The sequence below is a fragment of the Lissotriton helveticus genome, chromosome 5_1, assembly GCF_964261635.1.
Source record: "Lissotriton helveticus chromosome 5_1, aLisHel1.1, whole genome shotgun sequence".
In the NCBI taxonomy this organism is placed as follows: domain Eukaryota; kingdom Metazoa; phylum Chordata; class Amphibia; order Caudata; family Salamandridae; genus Lissotriton; species Lissotriton helveticus.
This window is the reverse complement of record NC_136065.1, coordinates 867,012,769-867,034,076: the sequence shown is the minus strand read 5'-3', so window position 1 is coordinate 867,034,076 and position 21,308 is coordinate 867,012,769. Positions and strand designations below refer to the sequence as shown.

General features: G+C 41.4%; 1 protein-coding gene across 1 annotated transcript in view; it reads right to left on the bottom strand.

Annotated features, from left to right (window-relative positions):
* LRIT1 (leucine rich repeat, Ig-like and transmembrane domains 1) overlaps positions 1-21,308 on the bottom strand; it is a 136,597-nt gene that overhangs the window by 101,529 nt on the left and 13,760 nt on the right. The window contains exon 2 of the mRNA XM_078641123.1: positions 20,579-21,045. Coding sequence (XP_078497249.1) covers positions 20,579-21,045 — 467 coding nt within the window. The remainder of the gene's footprint in view (positions 1-20,578; positions 21,046-21,308) is intronic.

Below are 21,308 nucleotides of genomic sequence, written 5' to 3'. Positions count from 1 at the left end.
TCCCTAGAGCCTAGTGAGCTTTCTGACTCCACCCGGGAGGGGAGGCAGATCAGTTATAATAACCACCATCTGTCCCCTGGAGACACCAATACTGTGTCCATTTTTGGGGGGATGTGGGCATCGGCATTCCCATTCTGAGTAGCCCCACCACCACATAAAGTAAAAATGGCCAATGGTGTCTTGTGGCCTTTCTGGTGGGAAGATAGAGGGTTGTTGCTCATCTTCTTCCACAGGGGTGGCAGATAGGGGTACGAACCTCCATCTGCCCCCCGGAGGGACAGAAAGACTGTCCTTTTGGTTTTTTTGGGAGGTGGGAGAATTGCCATGCCCATTTGGGCATTCCTCACCCTCCTTTTCGAAAGAGAAAAACATTTCTGGTAGAAGAAAATTATCAATTGGAACCCATATTTAAAATATAGTTTAGCACTGGCTTTCAACATTTTGTGAAAAATATGATATAACTCAGGCTAATGTTTGTGTTCCAGCAAGTCAAAAATTCTATTTTAGATTCATTTTTGAGAAACCGAAGCAAGACTTGATGCATTTATTGGATTGCAGAACATACTAATTGACAGGAAGAAATATATGCAGTACATCAGGAAAGGCAGCTTCTCCAAGGCCCAGATTTTACATGTTATTAGGCTGACTTTCTTAATAAAATTCAAGTTGCCATCGTGAGGTCAGAGTTTTCATCATCTATTGCCTCTATACCTCTATTTCAACTGGAGTGCTTCGTGATATGGGTGTCTCATAAGAGTACTTACAGATCCGTAATTTAAGCTTTATCAAGCAAAGAGGACGTATTCATAAAGGTACATTTTAGAATAAACCTTCGTTTTCAACTTAATTTACCAGTTTTACAACTGCTAGGAATTCATGAAGTAATTCCTGGCAAGCATAAATCTATTGGCCACAGCGCATTTATATTTCACAAGAGCAGACAATTCTGCATTAGTAAATCCTACTCAAGAATTGGAATGTGAGTGTTCTAGGGCATGGTTTAACTTGGAAGTTTAGGAACGCATCTCCAGGATCGGGTGCTTCTTTACCACCCACCCACTGCACTCTTCCAGGAGCCAAACTGCAACCCGGTTAGTGTGTGTGTCCACTTTCGGCCCCCATACCCATCCTGTACAGAAAATCATCAAAAAAAAGCTGGCACCTGGTCCAAGAAATCTTACCCGATGTTGGTCAACCGCTCTTTGCCCTCAAAAAGAATCGAAGCATTGGCCAGTTAATAACATCTACTCGTCCTCCTGCCAAAAAAGAGACTCAAAGCACCATTTTTGGTGCCAGCCCGGTGTTGGGCCACCGAAAATGCGGGACATGCACGGTCTGTGACCTCACAATGGAAGGCACCCTGTTTACAGACGGAAACAAATTCTGGCGTCACAATGAACATACTAACTGTAAAACGAAGAACACAGTATACGCCATCCAGTGCCCCTGTAATAAGGTGTACATTGGTAAGACTACGCAGGAAGTTCGCCAAAGAATTATTCAACATAGATCAAGGATCAACAACAAAAATCTAACAGCCCCGTTGGTGTCCCATTTTCTACAGCTCAAGCACTCAATACATGATATTAGATGGACAGTACTGGCTGTAATTAGGGGTGGTGGTGGCGATTTAGATGCTCGCCTCCTGCAGAAAGAGGCGTACCTCATCCTGAAATTTGACACAGCTAATTCTGGTTTGAACGAACTTTCTGAATTGGGCAATTTACTCACCATCTGATTTTATGCCCCCCTGACTTGCATCATGATGTCTGCAACAATGGTGAGCTTTGCTTGGTCGTGCTGCTGCTCTATTTGACATGCTTTCTGAGACACGTCCTGCTGTTTATGCCACCAACCATCTTCCCGGTCAAGAACTATGCCATCTATGTTAGGCTTTCTTTGATATTTTTTCTCAGATATGCTCTGTTATACATGTTTCTTCGGAGACGTATCCCTGATGTAATTTCTTTCTCCCTTTAAAAAAACCACCTACCCTTCCGGTAAAGAATTATGCCACCTTGGACATTTTGTATTGTGGCTTCTATGAGATCGCAGCGAATGTTATCTCCGAAAAGAACATTGTCGCCCTCTAGTGGCGTCCGTGGGCGTATTGGTGACACATGTGTTTCATGCAATTGGCACGATACCCCATGCGCACTCAATCATATAGGTATTTGCCATCTCCGTGTGGCTTTCAATTGCACCTACAAACCCACGAACTGCCTCTGTGCAGTCACGCAGTGATGCAATTCTCCAAACATTAAAAAACTACCATTCCCAGAGTGGGCTCACCGGACCGTCCAGTCCTCTTTCTATCGCCATGACCAGGCTGTCCCAGCATCCCCGGGCAAACAAATAACATCGGAGCCAGCCCTCGGCGATCCATGCAAGCTGCCGGCGGATTCCCAATGATGTATTTTCATTCTCGAACTCAGTGAGTACTCCTTGCTAGCATGCTTGTTCCTTCCGCATTGTATGTGGGCCAGTTACTTACTTGGTAATCACGCTGGTTTTTTTCACAGCGTTTCTTGAAGGAGATTCACAACCCTGCTGATCCCCGGACCCAGTACCGGTCGGGGCTCCGTTGCACGCTCGCATTTAAGTCCCTCAGCAGGTAGGACTCGCTCCAGTTACAACGTTGTGCATGTAGACACACTCCCTTTCTAGTATGTTTGTCTCTTCCTTGTTTCATTTGGGTCATTTACAAGCCTGGTAATTACGGCTGTTTTTCATTTAGCGGTCCCTGAAAGAGGTATACATCCCTGGTGATCCACGAACCCAGTACCGGTCGGGCCTTCCGTCTTCCGCCCGCATTCAAGTTCCCTGGCAGGTAGGACCCATAACGTTGTGAATGTGGACACTATTCACTCCCAAGGGCCCTCACCCCACCATAATCCTAAAACCAACTCCTGTCTTTGCAGAAAGTCTCCACTGTCGTGTCCCCTTTTCAAGTTCCACCCGGCCAGCAGCCCCTGTGCGCTAATTACAGGTAACCCTATGTGTGTTTTGTCACCAGTCAGAGAGGCTATCATCTTAATAGTGGTACACAATACTTACACCAAGTCCCACGTTTTACAGAAAAGGTCCTTTACAGTCCACGTCCTGAGGAGAACCTCGAACCCATCGTAGGTTCGAAACGCGTTGACTCCCAGCCTGTGATAAGGAAGAAGGGTGCAGCTGGGGAATAAGTAGTAGCACTGGCCCTGCCCCAGCCGTCCATCCTTAAAAACACCTTCTCACAGGTTCTTTGAGATAGGCAGGAAGTCTGTACCATCTGTCTTTTCCGCGTATCCATTGGTATATAATTTAAAGGACTGTGTCGCTTCTATGGAATGTTTTGTATGTTTTAATATGTGTTGTATATAGTAACGTGGTTCTTGGTGTTCACAATTTAGATAATCCACTGTGATTTACTTGTTTTAGTGATTTACTTTGTCATTTGAATTAATCTGTCACTTGTATATATTGTGCACTCCGATGTCTGTTTGTTGATTCAACTGCTTGACAACTGTGCCTTCTTGTCGTACAAAAGAATCAATGAAACCAATATCAAAAAATGATAAATAAATAAATTCCAAACTAATCTGGCCCACGTAGCATTTACAGGCTGGGTGGGGCTTCAAGCTTTCACAAAACAAACCGGACCAGCCACTGTGTTCTGTTTAGCAAACTGCAACCCGGCCACCACATACTGCGCTCATCAAACACCATACTGCCCTTCCACTGCCCTCACCAGCTTCTATACTGTACTCCCTGGCTGTCACACTGTACTCCCCTCACTGTACACCACCCCTACTCTCCCCACTCCTACTACCACCGCTGCAATTCTGATCTCCCATAGTGCACCACCGGAATTCATAGTGCACTCTAGGCCTGGGTTGCAAATTCCGTTCCGCTTGCGGAATTTGTGGAATTTGGGTAATTTTGCGTTCCGCAGAGAACGCAAAATTGCCTGAAATTCTGCATTTCGCGACTTCGTGAAATTGTTTGCTTGTTCACGTTCTCAAAATGCGTGTTCGCAAGATATTTTCCCCCGAGCTCGCAAACAGCAATTGCGAACAGGAAAAAAACAGGGCGAACAAGCAATTCCGCGTGTTTGCGGAATTACTGCGTATTCTCTGAGATTTTTTAACATTTTGCGAAGATTTGCGTAACGCGATTATGCAAATTTCGCCCACCCCTACTGCACTCCCACATACTCCCTGTTGGCTACACGGCACTCTGCGGGCTCCGTAGTATGGTCTCACTGTTCTTCTTGGGACATTAGCTGCCACTCCTAAACTCTACTGTACTGCTCTCCTGCGCCACCCTATAGTTTCCTCTGGTTGCCATCCAGTACCCCCTCTACAGTCCCTGATGGTCTACTACACTCCGGATCCACTGGCCTGAAGCCCTCCTTTTCTTCTGGGTGCCATACTGGTGCTGTGCTCACAAGCTAGAACACTGCACCTCGCAACAATGCACTATCTAGACACCATACTGCATTCCTCTGTTGCTGCCCTGCACATCCTGGAATGCCAGGCTGCCAGAGGCGTTGTTATTAAAAGTGCAGCGGGTGCAGTGCTACCGTGGTCCAACGGTGCGGAACACAATCAAGAAAGTTTTTTTATTAAAAACCCAGAGGATGGGGCCTATTTCCCCTGGTTGCATTGGATTTTCAAATGCACTTGCTATGCCCTGTCTAGTACACACCTTGTTGCAGGACTGCACTCCAACGGGCTATACTGCACTCCTTTCGATGTTATACTGCACTACGCATCTCCTAGACTACTCTGGCTGGCTGTCAAACCACATTTCTGGCTGTGATACTGCTTGGTTCAATGAACAGTTTGCTCTCTTAGTTGTATGACTGCACCTCTTAGTTGCCAAACCGCACTCCCTGCCTGCCAAAGCTCACCTGACTACATTATTTTCCACCATCTGAGTGCCAGTGTGAGCAATGCTGCACTCCTATAGCTGTTGTATTATACTGCTCAGGGTACTAAGCTGCACTGACAGACTGCCACTCAGCATCATACTGCCATACTGCACTTGGGGCACATGTACAACCGTTTTTAGTGGTTGCAAATGGAGATTCAACCTGTTTGCGACTGCTAAAACGTTTTTTGCTTTGTACCAACCCTATTTTGCGAGTTGGTAACTTATAATTGACCTACAAAAAAGTGTTTGTGATTCGCTATGAGGAAGCGGCGTGCACAGGGCGTCTGTTCCTAATTGCAAGTTGCAGGGGGATTGAAGATTGTTTTGCGACCAGAAGGCAGTTGCAAAACAATTGCAGTGTACTGCCTACTTCAAGTAGGTGGTAAGTCAGTCGCAAATGAGAAGACGTCCCCAGGTGACCTCTTCCACTTTGTGAATGGTTGTGAAAACGTTTTTTAAGAGCAGGCACTGGTGCTCTTAAAAAAATAATCACACATTTCATTTTTATTTTTGATATCCATATACATTACTAAAACTACAATAATCATTTTCCTCTGCCTCATCATCTCAGTGGCAATGAGAATGGGAGGACCCTATCAATCCTGCTTCATATGATTTTAGAGCCTTATTTGTCTATGTGCAGTGTGGGTCTCTTATTGAAGGTACTGATATTGCTTCACTGTTGCTGTTTTAACCATAACCTAAGGGCCATGGATGGGCTATTGATCTGCAGGTCCTGTAACGTTTGGGATGGAAGCCTGCTTATTTATTTTTGTGTGCTTAATTTCCTGTATACTGGTGTGCAAACTTAGCTGGTTCCGTGTGAAGTACTGACTTGTGCATTCAGTGTGTGTGAGCGTTCATAACTGTCAAACCGAGCTCAAGGGCTGCTACTGATGTACTGATGAAAAGGCTATATCAAATAGTGAGAGGTAATTACACTTTTTCTGTATTTGTAAAGATGAAGAAGCAAGTGGAAACATATGAAGGACCAAGCGTATCATTGTGATGGTCTACAGGTAAAGGTTTCAGTAGGCAAAGATTTCTATTTTACAGTTCTTTAACGAATTTTTGTTTAGGCATCAAGAATTCTCTAAAAACATATAAAATTGAGAGTAGACAGACTGCACTTACCTTTGGCTATTTACAATGTCTTCTAAATGAGTCTGCCAGCAGTGCTGTAGATGTTCAACCCCACGAAAATATAAAAAAACTGGAATAGTTCATCATGAACGAGCAAGGATACAGGGTGCAAGTGGAGGAAGGCAGCTCCACCCTGAACTCTGTCCTAGGTTCTGATATGGTATGAACCAAACGTATTGCAGAACAGATCCAAGTGCTTGTAACTCACATCTATGGACAAAGTTCTTCTGCCCATACGCTGTTGTGATGCCCTATCCATCTAACATTTCAGTGGAGGGGCACGGAATTAGGTTCAGAGGATGTGGGTAGCGTATGTATCTGTCTGTAACTCAGTGTGCGAGTATGTATTTTTCTGTGCATTTGTACTGGAATATGTGTGTGTGTGTGTGTGTGTCTCTTTAAGAGACGAGTGAAACTAAAAGTTATGGATGAAATGCTTCTGTTCACCTCAGTCATACTTCATTACTCTAGGCTGTAGTCCAAAACATGTTCATTTTTCTTACTGTGTCATGGCACAGAGGGGCCTGCCATATGTAGATCATTCTTAGTACACTGTATGTGGAAAAGACCACCTCAGGCATCCAAGGCAATACCCAGCTACATGCAAATACAAACATTTCCTTGTTGGACTTCATTGGTGAGGTGCAGCTGGAATCCTAAAGCCATGGCACAAGTGCCGAACTCATGGCCCAAAGTAAATGAGAAAACAAATTTTCTCATGAAGCAGTGCCATTTTACAGATGGCGGTTCACATGCAAAAAAATGAATGGAGGTACGTTCTAGGTGTACAACTTTCAGGAGGTGGCATACAGTTAATGCATCTCTGTGCATGTGTACCACTTATGAGTAGCAGGCTGTTATATTCTATGTACAATGTTTATAGTTGCTGAATGCTCTATGTTTGCTAGCTTAGTTTAATTAGTCATTTACCACTGCTGTCACTGGGTTTTATGATGTCATGGTATCTGGAATGTTATGTTTCAATGCTGGGGGGTTAACTGCACTGGAAGACTGAGAGAACATGACTAGCAGATGATCTATCTTCTCAATAAATCAACAAACTCAAGTTCACCTGCTTCCAGTTATTATTGGGTTTACCACAAAATTTGGCGACGAGGAGTCTAAAAAGCAGAATCCACGCAATTTATTTTCAAGATTTTGATTATCAACTGCTGCTTTCAAGTATCTATTTCTGTGAAGATTTGATGCATTTCAAACCACCATCTAGTGGATATTTCATCGATTATCTTCTTGTGGATGTATTCAGATAAGTGACAATTTTTTTCTCTTTGCCGTCTCCTTTTGTTTTCTTTCTGCTCTCATGTTAAAGCAAATTTTTTTCTCTGACAAGAACTGACACGAGTATACCGGCATGAACTATCTGGTATTGTCCTATAAAGAAATATTTGGAATTCATGTTCTTTTCTACCGGCTGTTGAGATTTCACTCTTCTCAAGCACAGCGTGGGCACACCGCGGCTGTTGAGATTCATTCATCTCAAGCACAGCGCGGCTCAGTTTCAACAGTTTTTCCTAATTGCAGCCTTCGTAATCACCTTCCTTTTGCAGAGCATATATATATATTTTATTGTACTGAATATTGTTAAAAATATGCCTTGCTTTCAGTAGACTGTTTTTTTATGCTCGCCTTGTTTATTTTTGAAAGTTTTCTCACCTGCCTGTTGGCAACTTTAACTCGTGACTTCTCTCGCGCATCAAGCATCGATCTTTCTTATTCCTTCTTGCGCTTCTAGACTGTCATTTTATCACAAGACTTGAAGAGTCAAGTATCGCGCATGCGCGCTACTCAGTGACGTTGTGTTTGCCAACCAGTGTCAACACTGCCAACCACGTTTACGCACTCGGAAGCCAACCAGAGCGTCACTCAACGTTACCATTCGCTGTCTTCAGGATTTGCCAACCGTGACATCACAATAGCTTTACCTGTCTGGGAGACTTGTTTTAACATTCTTTCTTCATTTCAAGGGAGGTTTATGACATCACAAGGCAACATTAGTTAAAGACTTTGGGAATCTTCAATCTTCATATCTTTTTCAAAGTTTTCAATAGAAATACATATATATTTTCCTTCACTCAAAGAACACCATTGTCTTCTGCACAGTCCTCTTCTACTAGCGAACTACAGCGATTCGCACACTATTCAATGGAGTACAGTTTTTCATGTGTTGTGGTCAGTGTTTACACTCCAGTTACCTCATCAACAAGCGAGTTGTAGTGATTCGCACACTTTTTAGTACAACAGAGTGCAGTTCTTCATATCTGGGTGTCAGTATCTACGCTCCAGTTACAGTATCAACAAGCAAATTGCAGCGATTCGCACACTTTTCAATATCCAACGGAATGCACATTTTTTTAATATATATATATATTTCAGTGATTCGCACACTTTTCATTGACAAACTAACTATTTGCGAATTGTAATTTCTACTGTTGGACATAATTTCATTACATAATGTCCTCTTTACAATCTGTCATTGCTCCTCCTTCTTTCCTTGAGACTCCAGGAGAGCCTCCTGTAAAGCGGGATGTCTGGTTTGATGCCTTTGAGACATACTTAGGTGCAATTGGTGCTTTAAGATATCGTCCAGAGAGAAAGAAATGGTTATTGTTACACTCGTTAGGATTTGAGGGGAGATCAATTTTCAAGCATTTACCCGATTTGCCTGACAATGTGGATATTTTAGATGAATATCAATGCACTGTAGCAAAACTTAAGGTACATTTTGATAAACAACCTAATTTGATTGTACTAAGACTCAGGTTTTTCAAGAGAAAGCAGTCCGAGAATGAAGACGTACACGCTTATGTCTCTGTTCTGAGGAAACTTGCTTCTGTGTTTCTTTTCGAGAACTTAACTGAACAGTGGATTTGTGATCAATTTGTGGGAAATTGCAAAGATAAACAAATTAGACAAAAGTTGTTATACACGGACAATCCATTGCTTGATGAAAACATCAAATTTGCAAAAAGTATTGAAACCTCACATATATCTCTCAAGGAACTAAAAGACAAACCAGCTGAGGCTATCAATTTTGTGGGTCCTTTGAAAAAGACAAATAAAGTTGTAAAAAAGGGGAACACCTACTCTACCAAAACAAAATCTGATAATTCTATACCTAGCAATGTTTGTTTACTATGTGGTAGTTCTTCTCATGGGAAGGGATCTAAATGTCCAGCATTGAACTCAACATGACTATTGTAAAAAAGTTGGACATTTTGCTGCTGTGTGTTTGAAAAAGAAGTTTAAAAAAAATCCATAGCTTGTATATTAGAACTTGAGGGTAATGATTCAGATGAAGAAATTGTTTCTGTGGTACAAGATCAGGTTGTTTCTAATGAATCTGCAATACCACTCACTGGGGATCCTTCATCTTGTGTTGACCCCATTGTTGAGATCATAGTGGGTGATAAGAAACTTAAGTTATTAGTCGACTCCGGTGCTAGAATCACAATGATAACACAGAAGCTTTTCTAAGAAACGTGGGGTACAAGAGAACTTTTTACTCCTGAGCGATCACCAGTCTCTTAAGTGGGACGTAAAAAAGAGTTACTTGGTTTCATTGAAGATTTTCTTATCTTCAAGGGAAGAAAAATTAGAGGCAAGATCTATGTAGCTGTCAAGGGTCTAAATATATTAGGCTGGTTCCACCAGGGTTTATTTGGTATGCAACTGAAACCAGGTACAAAAGAACAAGTCATGCTGGTCACGGGTGAAGAAGAAAACACTAAGTGGATTAGTGAGTTTACAACTGTCTTTGGGAATGAGTTGGGAAAAATCATCGGGTTCAAGCACAAGATAATTGAGAAAAAAGTTGCAACTCCTATCAAACATAAACTCAGGGGTGTCCCGTTCAGCATGAGAGAGGATCTTAATAAAGAACTCTCCTCTCTGTGTGAGTAGGGGATCATTGAACCAACAAATTCTTCTCTCTGGTTGTCACCTTTAGTGGTTGCCCGTAAACGGGATGGAAAGTTGAGGGTGTGTGTTGATCTTAGATCACTCAACAAAGAGATCTGGGTTGACTCTCCCCCCTTGCCTAAGATAACAGACTTATTTTCAAGTATCAAAGGTGCTAAAGTTTTTTCAAAGTTAGATTTGGCAAGCGCCTATCACCAGATAGAACTTCATCCTGATTCGCGCTCCTTGACGGCTTTTGTATCACCACTTGGAACCTTCCGTTATAAGAGGATGCCTTTTTGGGTTAGTCGTCAGTGTTCCAGAGGGTTATGCAGAATATGTTGAGGGGTGTGGAGGGGTCCTAGTGTTTCAGGATGACGTCCTTATCTATGCCAAAGATAACAAATCTCATGACAACATTATCAGAAAGATTTTAGAAATCTTCAAGAGAAATGGTGTGGTATTTTAAAAAATGAAAAGTGCAAGTTTTCATGCAGTGAAATTGAATATCTAGGTCATCTTTTATCCCCTGAAGGAATCAAGCCCAGGCAAGGTCATATTGATGCTATCATGAATGCACCTGTACCCAGTGACAAGACTGGCGTTAAGTCGTTATTGGGGTTGCTGGAATACTACTCTCGATTTGTTCACAATTATGCACCTAAGGTCAGGCCCATCAGCAATCTTCGGAAGACGTCTATGAAGTTTATATGGTCATCAGACTGTGACCGTGTCTTTAGGGAAGTTAAAGATGCCTTAAAGAAAAATTATTCTCTCACGCCTTTTGACCCGGAATTGCCTTGTTTCATTACTGTTGATGCTAGCAAAGAAGGATTAGGAGCGATTCTTACTCAGCAGTCTGGCGTTCAAGAATTTACCGTTGCTTTTGCATCAAGGGTTCTTAGGAGTGCGGAGATACAATATTCTGTGATCGAAAAGGAACTGTTAGCCTGTTTGTGGGCTATCGACAAATATCGTCCATATGTTTGGGGAAGACATTTTAATCTAGTCACGGATCACACAGCTCTTGTTTCAATATTGTCTTCTGGACCAAGCAAATGTTGCACACCAAGAGTCACTAGGATGGTTAGCAAGTTGTTACAGTATCAGTTTAGTATTACACATATTGCTGGTGGGAAAAATATCAGAGCTGATTTTCTTTCACGTTTTCCTCAAAGTGCTGATATTAGTGACGGCACAGGTCCTAAGAGTTGAGTGATGAGGATGATGAAGACTGTTTTGTAGCGTCTGTAGACATTTCTATTTTGGCTGTTGTATCAGAGGAAGAGTGGAGTTTGGCTCTTTCTGATGACAAAATTCTTCAAGATGTTTGCATGTATGTGAAGAACGGTTGGCCAAAGAAAAGGTCCCTCTCTTGTGAACTCCAGCCTTATTGGAAGATTGAGTCAGAGTTATCTATAGAAGATGGTTTACTGATGAGGTGTGACAAATTAGTTCCTCCACATTCTTTTAGGTCTGTTATAGTCAAGGAATATTATGAAGGGCATATAGGTATATCTCTTACTATACGACGGGTCCGTGAAAAGTTTTGGTGGCCAAGAATGGACAATGAGATTAGGACTGCTGTAGAGAATTGCCTATTGTGTTCTTCGTCAGAGAAAACACTCAAAGTGAATACTCCACCTCTATCTCCCATTGAATGTCTCTCTGGACCATGGGTTAAGGTAGGTATCGATATAATGGGCCCTTATGATATTTTACCTTTGAATATGAGATTTATTATTGTTTTGATAGATTACACTTCCAAGTGGCCGGAGGTGAAGGTTGTTAGAGAGGCTAGTTCTGCTAGCGTCATCAAGTTTTTGAAGGAAGTGTTCTTGAGGGAAGGGTTTCCATAATTCCTGGTCTCAGACAATGGTTCTCAATTTGTAAGTCACGAGTTTCAATGTTTTCTTAATTCCAGTGGTATAAAACATCTCAAGAGCTCGTTATATTATCCACAGGCAAATGGCCTGGTGGAGAGAATGAACAGAGTTGTTGGGGAATGTATCAAATGGGCTGTCAAGGGAAAACATGAGGTGTTGTCTGCGTTGGAAAGTATGTTGTGGTTCTACAGGACTACACCACACTCTACTACTAAGTGTTGTCCTTTCGAAGTTCTAAGAGGAAGAAAAGCCAATACCAGTTTTCGTCCAGGATGGATGAGCAAATGGTTTGACCCTTTAGTTGATATTGAGTCTGTTATGGAAAGTGTTAAAACTAATGTTGATCTCATGCAGAGTAAAGAAAAAGAATGGTTTGACAGGAAGAAAAGTGTCAAAATGGTTCATTTGTGTGTTGGTGATTTTGTAAGAATCAAAAATCCTGTGCACACTAAGAAAAGGAAAGGAAAATTTGGTGATCCTGTTAAGGTCATCAGAATTGGTAACAATTCTGTTCAAGTAGAAGGTGGGTATTGGTGGAATGTATTGAAGATAGTCAAAGCTAAATCCAGTGTTTCAAAGGAAAAGGACAGTAATGACACCAACCTTTCTACCTATCCATCTACTTCTGCCAATCTATCTACTTCTTCTGTACAGAGAAGGAAAAGTTCTAGAGTTTCGATTATTCCTCATAGATTTTGTGATTAACTCTTTAAAACTGTATTTTAATGCTTTTTGAATTTTTGTGAAAGTTATTTTTGTTTTCATTTTATTTGTAGAAAAGGAGGTATGTTATATTCTATGCACAATGTTTATATTTGCTGAATGCTCTATGTTTGCTAGCTTAGTTTAATTAGTCATTTACCATTGCTGTCACTGGGTTTTATGATGTCATGGTATCTGGAATGTTATGTTTCAATGCTGGGGAGTTAACTGCACTGGAAGACTGAGAGAACATGACTAGCAGATGATCAGCTGTGTAGAGATCTATCTTCTCAATAAATCAACAAACTCAAGTTCACCTGCTTACAGTTATTATGGAGTTTACCACACAGGCATGGCCAAGTAGACATTTACAGGCATCTCCGAGAGAAGGGTTCTTGGCACCATTGAACATAGAACTAGGGACACACATTCAGAAGCACACAGTGCAGTATGAGTAACTCTGTCCCATTGTCAGTTACACTGTCAATGTCTCTTCTGTGGCACCCTACATGCTGTCCCGAAAGTAGGTCCTGAAGTTTTTGTTTGACCTCACCCAGCCTCTTAGCGGTTCTACCTGTCCACCATCAAATTCAGGGTCTGTCTGCTTGGACGCATAGGCCCAGATTTACAGACTCTTGTGTCTGGTTTGTGTTGTTTAAACGCAGACCCAACACAAACTCAAATTTACAATCCAATGCAAATGGTAACTTGCGTAGGATTGTAGCCTAAAGTAATGCAACACAGTGCAGTGAGCTTTATTGTGTTACTTTGCATTAAGGGTGAGTTCCATGAGTGGTGCCCGGGTGTTCTCATGCAACCACCCATGAGTTTGGTTTTGATGCAAATCCTAGTCTATGAAGAATTTCCGAAAGGCGTGTGCCTCCCTGACACAGTCATAATGAGGAGAAATGTTTTAATTTCTCATTTTCCCCTTTTCATGTGTGCTTCATTCTACAGCACGCATATGAAGATATAAAATGCCTTAAAGCATAGTTTTAGTAGGGAAATGGACCCCTACATGCACAAAAAATATGCTGGCCACAATTCAGACACCCTTGCACTATAGCCCAAGTGTGCCCACATTGGCACATGGCTGCCAAAAATGTGCCAGCGCAGGTATAGAGAAGAGTGCCGCTTTGTAGTAGATAGGGTGCAGTTGTGGTCTCTCTCTCATTCATGCAACATAGGACAGCAACTTTATCTGTTGTGCTGCTTGACCTGAACTCCATGTAAATCTGGCCCAAGGAGTAGTGAGTAAATCCCTTGTCTAAATTATAAAGTGTATTTCATTCATCACATTTCATTTTATTTGAAGAAGTGTATTTTCAAGTTCAGTGGTTAGAGAGCAGCCATAGTTATATTTTTTCTGTCTTGCCAAATTTGTGCTGTCGCTTCTACTCATTTCTATCATTGGTATGTACTGAAGAAGGCACCACAATAGCTCAATAAATGCAGCTCCACGTAGGCAGAAACAGAATTAGTAGTCAAGGCCAAACTAGGAACTGAAACCGGTCCTGGCAAACTGCTCGGCCGGCCCCCCTGGGGCAGAGTAGGGGTGCAGCCGAGCTGTTTGCAAGGGCCGATTTTGGCGGATTTTGTTACAGGTGGCCTGTTATTGCCGGCCTCCGGTAACAGAAATGGACCCCAGGGGAAAAACCAGCCCCACTCTGGCACCCCATCGGGGAAACGCTTGGTGGCCGCTACGGCCAGTCCAGCCCTGTTAGTAGTCTTCGGAGTATAGAAATTATCCGTACTTACTTCTTCCCAAATGGTCTCTATCGCATCTTCATATAATTAATAAAAATTGCCTACCATGGTCCTTACTTTAGTAACTCCTCCACTGAAGAACCAAATTAACTTCCAATTTTAGCAAGAGGGAGATTGAAAGTCATGGGCATACTTCACCAGTATATTGCAGAACACCCTTTTTTCGTCGAAAGAATCTAAGGAGGTACTATATGACATGAGCACTTTGCACTTCCCCCAGATGCTTCTTCTTGTGACGTGAGTAAGGAAGTAAGGGAAAGGAGGCTCACCTTTCTCTTTTCCAGACCTATGAAATTAATCTCACCAGCACTTAATTTGTAAAAGAAAAACACTGTGCCATGAGCCAGGGTATTTTCTTGGAGTCCACCGCAGCTGGTGTCACCACCAGATCCTGCCATTGCTATCGAATGGCAGTTTCTGCATTACCTATTAACCACCACAACCCTAAAGATGTGTCTATTCTGAAGATGCTTTCTTCTCTTCGTTATACATGTGCATAGCCTGTGAGAAATAAAGGTCCTTACTTTTCAACTATTTCAGATAGAATAGCTGCACAGTCCTTCATCTGCTTATCTCTTTTTAAGGTGCCATCCTTCATTGACACGTTAAAAAATGTATGTTATTTTCAGAAGAACCATGGATTTTGTAATGGGTGGATTGTCAATTTTTTCTTTCTTTCACTTCATTTGAACTTTTCCAATCATCCAGGTTGTGAATATCTGAATACTTAATTTTGATTGTAGAGGTGCACAGTATAATTGATTTTAAGTCAATAGTGATTTACTAAAGCTAAGGGTAGGGTCACAGGAAATCTGCCACTGTAAATTCTTAGTGATGAAGAAAAACCTAGAGGTTTTTATGACTTTTTGATGTCTTCAGTTTCAACCATATACATGTGGATGGCGATCATAGCCCAGATTTTGGACTTGAGCCTTTTAAATGAATTTTACTTTTAAAGTTGTATTTTATCTGGTCACTTTATCTGCCTGTTTCCTGTTTCTCTGTATAGCACATATTGAGATTGTTCTCAGTAATGATTGCTGCTTGCTGGACAACTATTAACTTCTCCGAGCCATACTAAAGTATGTCAACAAAGAGCAGTCTATCATAAAATTGAGTTGATGATTTTACATTGTTTTAAGGGAAGTGATAGAAGATCTCTTCCTTTTCGGTGGCCTGCACTTTGAAATGCTAGTCTATTGGCATTAAAAACCATGAATATTCACAATGGCAATAATACCCTTAGGCAAGATAAGTCCTCCTTTTTATGGTATTTAACCCACAAACTTCCCCATGTTAGCTCAGCGGGACAAAAACTCCTGTTACTAGCCCCATTGAGATTACCGGGCCACAAGTAAATTATCCAGAAGAGGCACTAATATTTTGTTATGGAGTTACTTTGTCAAGGAAGCATATTAGCAAGGTGTTATATTTTCTAAGTTCCACCTAAGGGTCCCAGTGTTCAGTTTTTACTGATTTTTACAGATAAATACTGTCTACTTTTAATTCTAAATGTGGAAAAATACCGAAAATATTGTGTTTTGGGCAATTATCCCTATTGTCAGTCACGACTGCTTAGATAAAGAGCTCTGCCGATTGACAGAAAGGGGAGTTAAAAACATTAAAAGGATTTACTAATGAAGTTTAAATAACTTCGGCGGTACAGGTGTTTAAGATGTTCTAGAATGCAAATGCTTTCATATGACTGTAATGTGCTGTAAATGGCTAACTCCCATTGGGTATTCAAAAAAAGTAAGCATTTGTTGTTTAGATAAATGCGGAAATATAACCATTGCAGCCCCGATTTTGTTTTTACTCTAAGCGCAAAATAATTATGGCTAAATGCAGATAAAGTGAGGAATAAAATAAATATGCTAAATACAGAGGTAAATGTAAAAAAAAATACCATAAAGCCAGGAGCCCTAGTTACATCTTGTTCCCATAATCCTTCACAATGTATTTTATTCTTGCAGTTTGCAATGTGTATTTTATTTTATTCCACTTGCCTTACATGCTGTTTTGGGTCCAGCCTTTGCAAATGAGACTTCCTGAACCCAATGGCGATGCAGCGTGCCAATTGTAATTTGTTTTATTTATTTACTAGCAGCCCGTCCCGACGTTGTCCGGGTATGAATTGCTGCCGGCCAGTAGTATATTGTTTTGTAGGATTTCGTTTTGATAGCATTTCTTATCTGTGACAGGCCTGTGAAATGCTCCGATTCACATTGCACTGCTGATGCACTTAAGAGTGCGCGTTCAGTAGTGTGTGAACTCGAGTTTCCCTACTTTATTTTTCCTTGCAATATTATATAGTGCAAACTCGACAACATGGCATGAGCACAATTTACATTACAGAAGAACACATTCATTTGTGGTAGGCATGGGGAGACAAAGCAATTTGCCTGGAATCACAAGATGTTGAGCTGATGCCGAGATTCGAACGTAGCTCCCCAGCTCTAAAGTTCGCAATTCTAGAACTTGTGGCGGGAGGTGTGTCTAAAAGTGTTTGTCGGTGCTGGCCATCAATGAGAGAGACCTGTGCATTTTTCAAATGGGTGGTGAAAAAATATGAGTATGTTGCTGGAGATGTGGGCCGCCGTGCCACCAATGTACTTACCGGGGGAGGGTAAACACGCATTATTCCGCAACTTTCTTTCCGCAAACCATCACTCCGCATACTTTCATTACAAAAGTACCATGACTCCGCAATGCCATTATAACGCATGGCATTACATTTTATATGCTTTTACCACGCATACATTTACAACGAAATTCGTTGTAAATGCATGAATGGTAAAAGCATGTTTTTTTTAATGTTTGGATAGGGGTATATGTTTTGGGGTACTGAGGTATATGTTTTGCGGTGTTTGGGTATTTTAAGGGTTCAGATATAGTTTTGGGTTATGGGGTACAGGGGTAGTTTTAGGGTTTAGGGATAGGTATGGGTTTTGGGGTACAGGGGTATTTTTAGGGTTCAGGGTCAGGTTTGGGTTTTGGGGTATAGGGGTATTTTTAGGGGTCAGGGGTAGGTTTGGGTTTTGGGCTACAGGGGTATTTTAAGGGTTCAGGGCTAGGTTTGGGTTTTGGGGTACAGGGGTAGTTTTTAGGGGTCAGGGCTAGGTTTGGGTTTTGGGGTACAGGGGTATTTTAGGGTTCAGGGGTAGGTTTGGGTTTTGGGGTACAGGGTTATTTTTAGGGTTCAGGGCTAGGTTTGGGTTTTGGGGTACAGGGGTATTTTTAGAGTTCAGGGATAGGTTTGGGTTTTGGGGTACAGGGGTATTTTTAGGGTTTAGGGATAGGTTTGGGTTTTGGGGTACAGGGTATATTTATAGGGTTAAGATGGTTTAGTGTTTAAGGGTGTTGGGGTATTTTAAGGAGTAAGGGTGGGTTATGATTATGGGGTGCAGGGGTATTTAAAGGGAGCAGGGTGGGATTAGCACACAATATGAGACATGGCATGAAGGGCGGAACGTACAACATGCCCCCAGCGTTTGTCACGCCCCCAGCACACGCCCACAGCACAACGCAGACACGCCCACAAGGGACTACTTTGCTGGCACGGTTCTTTTACCTTTTACATGTATATGGTGGGCGTCTGCATAGCCTATGTCCTTCTGCTGCAACTGCCCTTTCCAACGCTGTATTGGGTGTTGTGATTGGTGCTGTGGTTCCTGAGATTACCCGCCTCAAAGGTTTGGGCTCTCTCTTTATTATATTAGTATGGATGTGGTTACTTCTGTTTGGCCATATGCCGGAGTTTACTACCCCCCACCTGCCCCTCCCCCAGCAGCACTCCCTCCAGGTGACGCAACTGCCTGAACCATAATTAGTGTGCTGATGACCGAGCTGACAGTGGTGTTGAATTCTTTACTCTCAATTATTGTAAGGGCTGTACGCTCAAGCCCTAACAACATAATTTGTAATAATTTAAGTAGAAATCTGAACCTTTCCCTGAGAGGAATAAATGAACTCCCATCTATGAAGGAAGCAGGGACGGGGTGCAATCTAGGAGAACAAAATCGAGGTTGTTCATTATAGAGCACTTTCTATCCTATCCCCATTAGGAATGGAGCACTTTGTGGACGGGGTCCTATGACAGTCTCATTGTAAAACGCTGTTTACAATAGCTGTCATAAGGAGGGGCCCACTTGTTCGATATAAGTAGAAACCTAAAGAACTAATTTGTGCAAGATTTATTCCCATGATTTCTGGCTTCTCCAACTTATTTGTTTCCTCGATGACAATTGGACCTTTCTCCAGTCTGATCAATAGACAAGTGTGTTCTCTATTTTGCAGAGGTTTAACATAACAAATTAAGCAATCGACTGCGTCTGTTACCATTTTGACATAGATACATGTATCTATGTTTTCTTGTCTATGTTTATCTTAGTAAGCAATTCTAACACTGATTACTGAGTAATGCTGTCTCAGCAGATCCTTTTTAAATATTAGCAAGTGAAGCGAACATGGTGTGATTGTTCTAAGTGTTACAAAATCCAATGTCCTCTGCTTTGTACAAGCTAAAAGTGGAAATCAGTCAGTGAACCTCTGCAAGCTCGTGGATTGAACATATCTCTTCAAGTGGGGGATATGTCACCCTTTGTTGCAGTATTGTAGGAATAATGAAATTCATCATACCACATTGTATAGATATTTGACCTCACCAGTTGACGACTGCTAACACTGATGATTGCTCTGGAGCATTTTTGGTTGTGCGGATGTTTGTATTTATTTCCCACAGCCTTAAGTTTAGGCTACTGGTGGCCCATAATGACTTTCTTATTAGGATAAATATTATCATTTGTTGAAAATTTAAGTTTTTCTCATCAACTACCACCCTATAGTAAAGGTGCTATACCAAAATATTATAGTCAGTTTGCTCTGAAGAAGACACTTTTCAAGTTTTGTCTAAAGGTTAAGACTCGGTCCAGCTGAGATTCATTTTATGCCAGACTATGTCACAAATTTCACATTACAATTGTTACTCAAAATTTCTAAAACTTCCCCATTGGGCCATGTTCTCAGCAAAATGTTAGTACCGGTTCATTGGAACAACGTAAATGGGCAAAATGTCCCTGTCATGGTTTTTAAGCATTTGTGTTAATGAAAAGCCTTCTCATTTCCAAAATGGATGCGAGTGCGCACTTTGCCCTAAAATATAGTGCTATGTGTCAGATTTGTCTTTTTCATAATTTCACACAATTTATTACATTTTTGCATAATTTTACATAGTTACACGAAACCAAATAAGCAAATTTCTCACATCCTAGACTCGAAACATCAACTTTGTCTCTTTTAGACTGCTTATACAATACTGTCTTCTGCCTTGAGATTGCCCTAATTGAACAAACCTCTCTAAAGATACTCTTGGTCTCATGCAGACTGAACATTAGATATAGGCAGTCATCAGTCTGTTTTTTATTCTTATTTTACACTGCATGCAACATTGCTCAAACATCCACCAGAGCACTGTCAATTCTCTTTTCTTAAACATATAGGATAATTTCTTCATGATTGATATTTGAATGAATTCCTTCATATTTGGCCTTCTTGTGTCTCTTCTCATGTATGGGTCCGTATTGGCATTCATGACCTCAAAAAAGCATTTTGTTAGACATCGTTGGGATCCCACATAGATTAAATATTGATACATTGACAATCACCTAGGTCCCTATGGTTGCAGTGTTTACCGTATTATTTTTTCTCTCTCGCTTTAAACCAATGGCATGCCCCGATATTATATGTCTATGACTACTGCTTTATCATTGGCTTTTGGTTCCCATCTACCATAGAAATATATAGCAGCTGATTTACATAGGCACTCCTTCCCATGCCTCATTTCATACATATGCAGCTCTCGATTTCTCCATTCCAGATAATTGTTAATTGAAATGGCCTTAAACCTCCTTACACTCAAAAAGCAGTCTAAAACAAAGCAAGTTTTGAGACAAAACCAAAGCCAGCCTGCTACCCACATATGCAAATTTAACTCTGCATAGAAAGTGTTTGCCATGTCTATTTTTGGTCAGCTAAAGTCACTGCTTGTTGGACATACTTTTTCCTGTTTAGAACAGATGCCCCAATGTTCCACAGGGAGATTACAAACATGCTGAGCAGCAATATTCTCCTTCACAGGGCTTTTGATTGTCTAAGACAGTAGCTCTACAGAACACAAACAATAACACAATGAAAAACAGCATGCACTCTTCCATTTAGTAGCACATCAACAGTATTCCTCTTACCTAAAATAAGTTTTGACCGATCATTCATGATGTAGGGAGCCGACTGAAGGTTCATCCAAGTTTTGATCAACTCTTGAGGAAGTGTCGTTAGTTTATTGCTGGACAGATCCAGAAAGCTGATGTTCTTTATGTACTGAGCTGCCTCTTTGGGAACAGAAGTCAACTGGTTGTTGTGCAAGTTCAGCAGTCTGAGCTGAGGCATGTCACTCAAAGATTCCCATGGAAATGTGGCGAGGTCATTACCATCCAGCCGAAGTTCCTGTAACCTCCGTAGACCTCGGAAGGTGATGAGACTGAGGCTGACCACAGAGTTATAGGGCAACCAGAGGTACCTGAGGCTGGATAAAAGGTGGAACGCTTCACCAGGCACCCGCCGAATGGATGTTTTTTCAATCCGGAGCTTGACAGTGTCCACTGGAATATTCACTGGTGTTAAGGTCATCTCATGGTCATTACAAAGCACAACTCTGTTTTTGAAGAAGTACAAGGGAATGTTATTGGAATATTCAACGTGATAGCAAATAGTACACATGTATGTTGTGTTTTTTTATTTAATGTTTTTTTCTGAGCAACATGTGCATTAATTATCAGTTCTGTAGCATAAATGAGTAATCGCATGATATTTGCTGACTATCATGACTCATGCATTTTCTCTGGAATCTACCCGAGCACACCCTCAGCTGTGTGCCCACTACACAGGTATAGGGTAGGAAATTTGTGGGATTTTTAA